Source organism: Nanorana parkeri, unplaced genomic scaffold (assembly GCF_000935625.1).
Source record: "Nanorana parkeri isolate BGI_ZX_2015 unplaced genomic scaffold, ASM93562v1 scaffold3337, whole genome shotgun sequence".
Lineage (NCBI taxonomy): Eukaryota > Metazoa > Chordata > Amphibia > Anura > Dicroglossidae > Nanorana > Nanorana parkeri.
The window spans coordinates 28456-29739 of record NW_017309605.1 but is presented as its reverse complement, the minus strand read 5'-3'; the positions used below and the strand labels follow the sequence as shown (position 1 = coordinate 29739).

The following is a 1284-nucleotide window of genomic DNA, read 5'->3' as shown; positions in this document are numbered from 1 at the left end:
CAGGGTGGCGATGCAAACTACTTGTCCACAGTAAAAGACATATACCTGATACTCCTGAGGGAGTCGCTGGGGAAACCTCTGCAGATTACATATTGCCACAGCTCTCTGGTCTTGCCTGCAGGCCAGTTTTAAAGGGTTACTCCTGAGTGTGTGGCAGAAGGGGCTGACACTGCGATTCCTGCAGAGAAAGTCCCATCAATTATCTCCTGATACGCACAGAGACGGTGCAGCACAAACCACATGTGTATATCGCATCACGTCCGTACCTCCTGCTCTGCTGATCAATCCAAAATTTACAGCTCTTCATGACAAAATCGCAGCCCTTCCCCCGGCCCCAGTCCAGTCTCTGCGCCATGCTGTAGTTGGCTCTGTACCAGCTGAAACAATAAATCAGTAATGTCATGGAACATACATACATAACATGCATAACATACATAACATGCATAACATACATACATACATACATAACAATACATACATAAAAATACATACATAACATACATACATAACATACATACATAACATACATACATAACATACATACATAACATACATAACAATACATACATAACAATACATACATAATACATACATAATACATACATACATACATACATACATACATACATACATACATACATAACAATACATAACATACATACATAACATACATACATAACATACATACATAACATACATACATAACATACATACATAACATACATACATAACATACATACATAACATACATACATAACATACATACATAACATACATACATAACATACATACATAACATACATACATAACAATACATACATAACAATACATACATAACAATACATACATAACAATACATAACATACATCTGGAGGGCTCCTTGTCAGCAAGAAATCCTTCTAGTAATACAAATAATCTGCTGCCACTTCCCGAATCTCTCCCGAGGGGCTAATAAAGATTCAGGACAGAGACATGGTCAGCACTGCGCAGATTGTCACCTCTTATAGCCGGATTATTATATACACCGAGTGGCCGGATTATTATATACACCGAGTGGCCGGATTATTATATACACCGAGTGGCCGGATTATTATATACACCGAGTGGCCGGATTATTATATACACCGAGTGGCCAGGTTATTATATACACTGAGTGGCCAGATTATTATATACACCGCGTGGCCGGATTATTATATACACCGAGTGGCCGGATTATTATATACACCGAGTGGCCGGATTATTATATACACCGAGTGGCCGGATTATTATATACACCGAGTGGCC

At 38.6% G+C, this 1284-nt stretch overlaps 1 protein-coding gene across 1 annotated transcript in view; it reads right to left on the bottom strand.

Annotated features, from left to right (window-relative positions):
* Positions 1-1284, bottom strand: part of LMLN (leishmanolysin like peptidase) — a 27397-nt gene that overhangs the window by 4853 nt on the left and 21260 nt on the right. The window contains exons 12-13 of the mRNA XM_018574891.1: positions 267-377; positions 46-178 (exon numbers count right to left, since the gene is read on the bottom strand). Of these exons, the coding sequence (XP_018430393.1) occupies positions 46-178; positions 267-377 (244 nt within the window). The remainder of the gene's footprint in view (positions 1-45; positions 179-266; positions 378-1284) is intronic.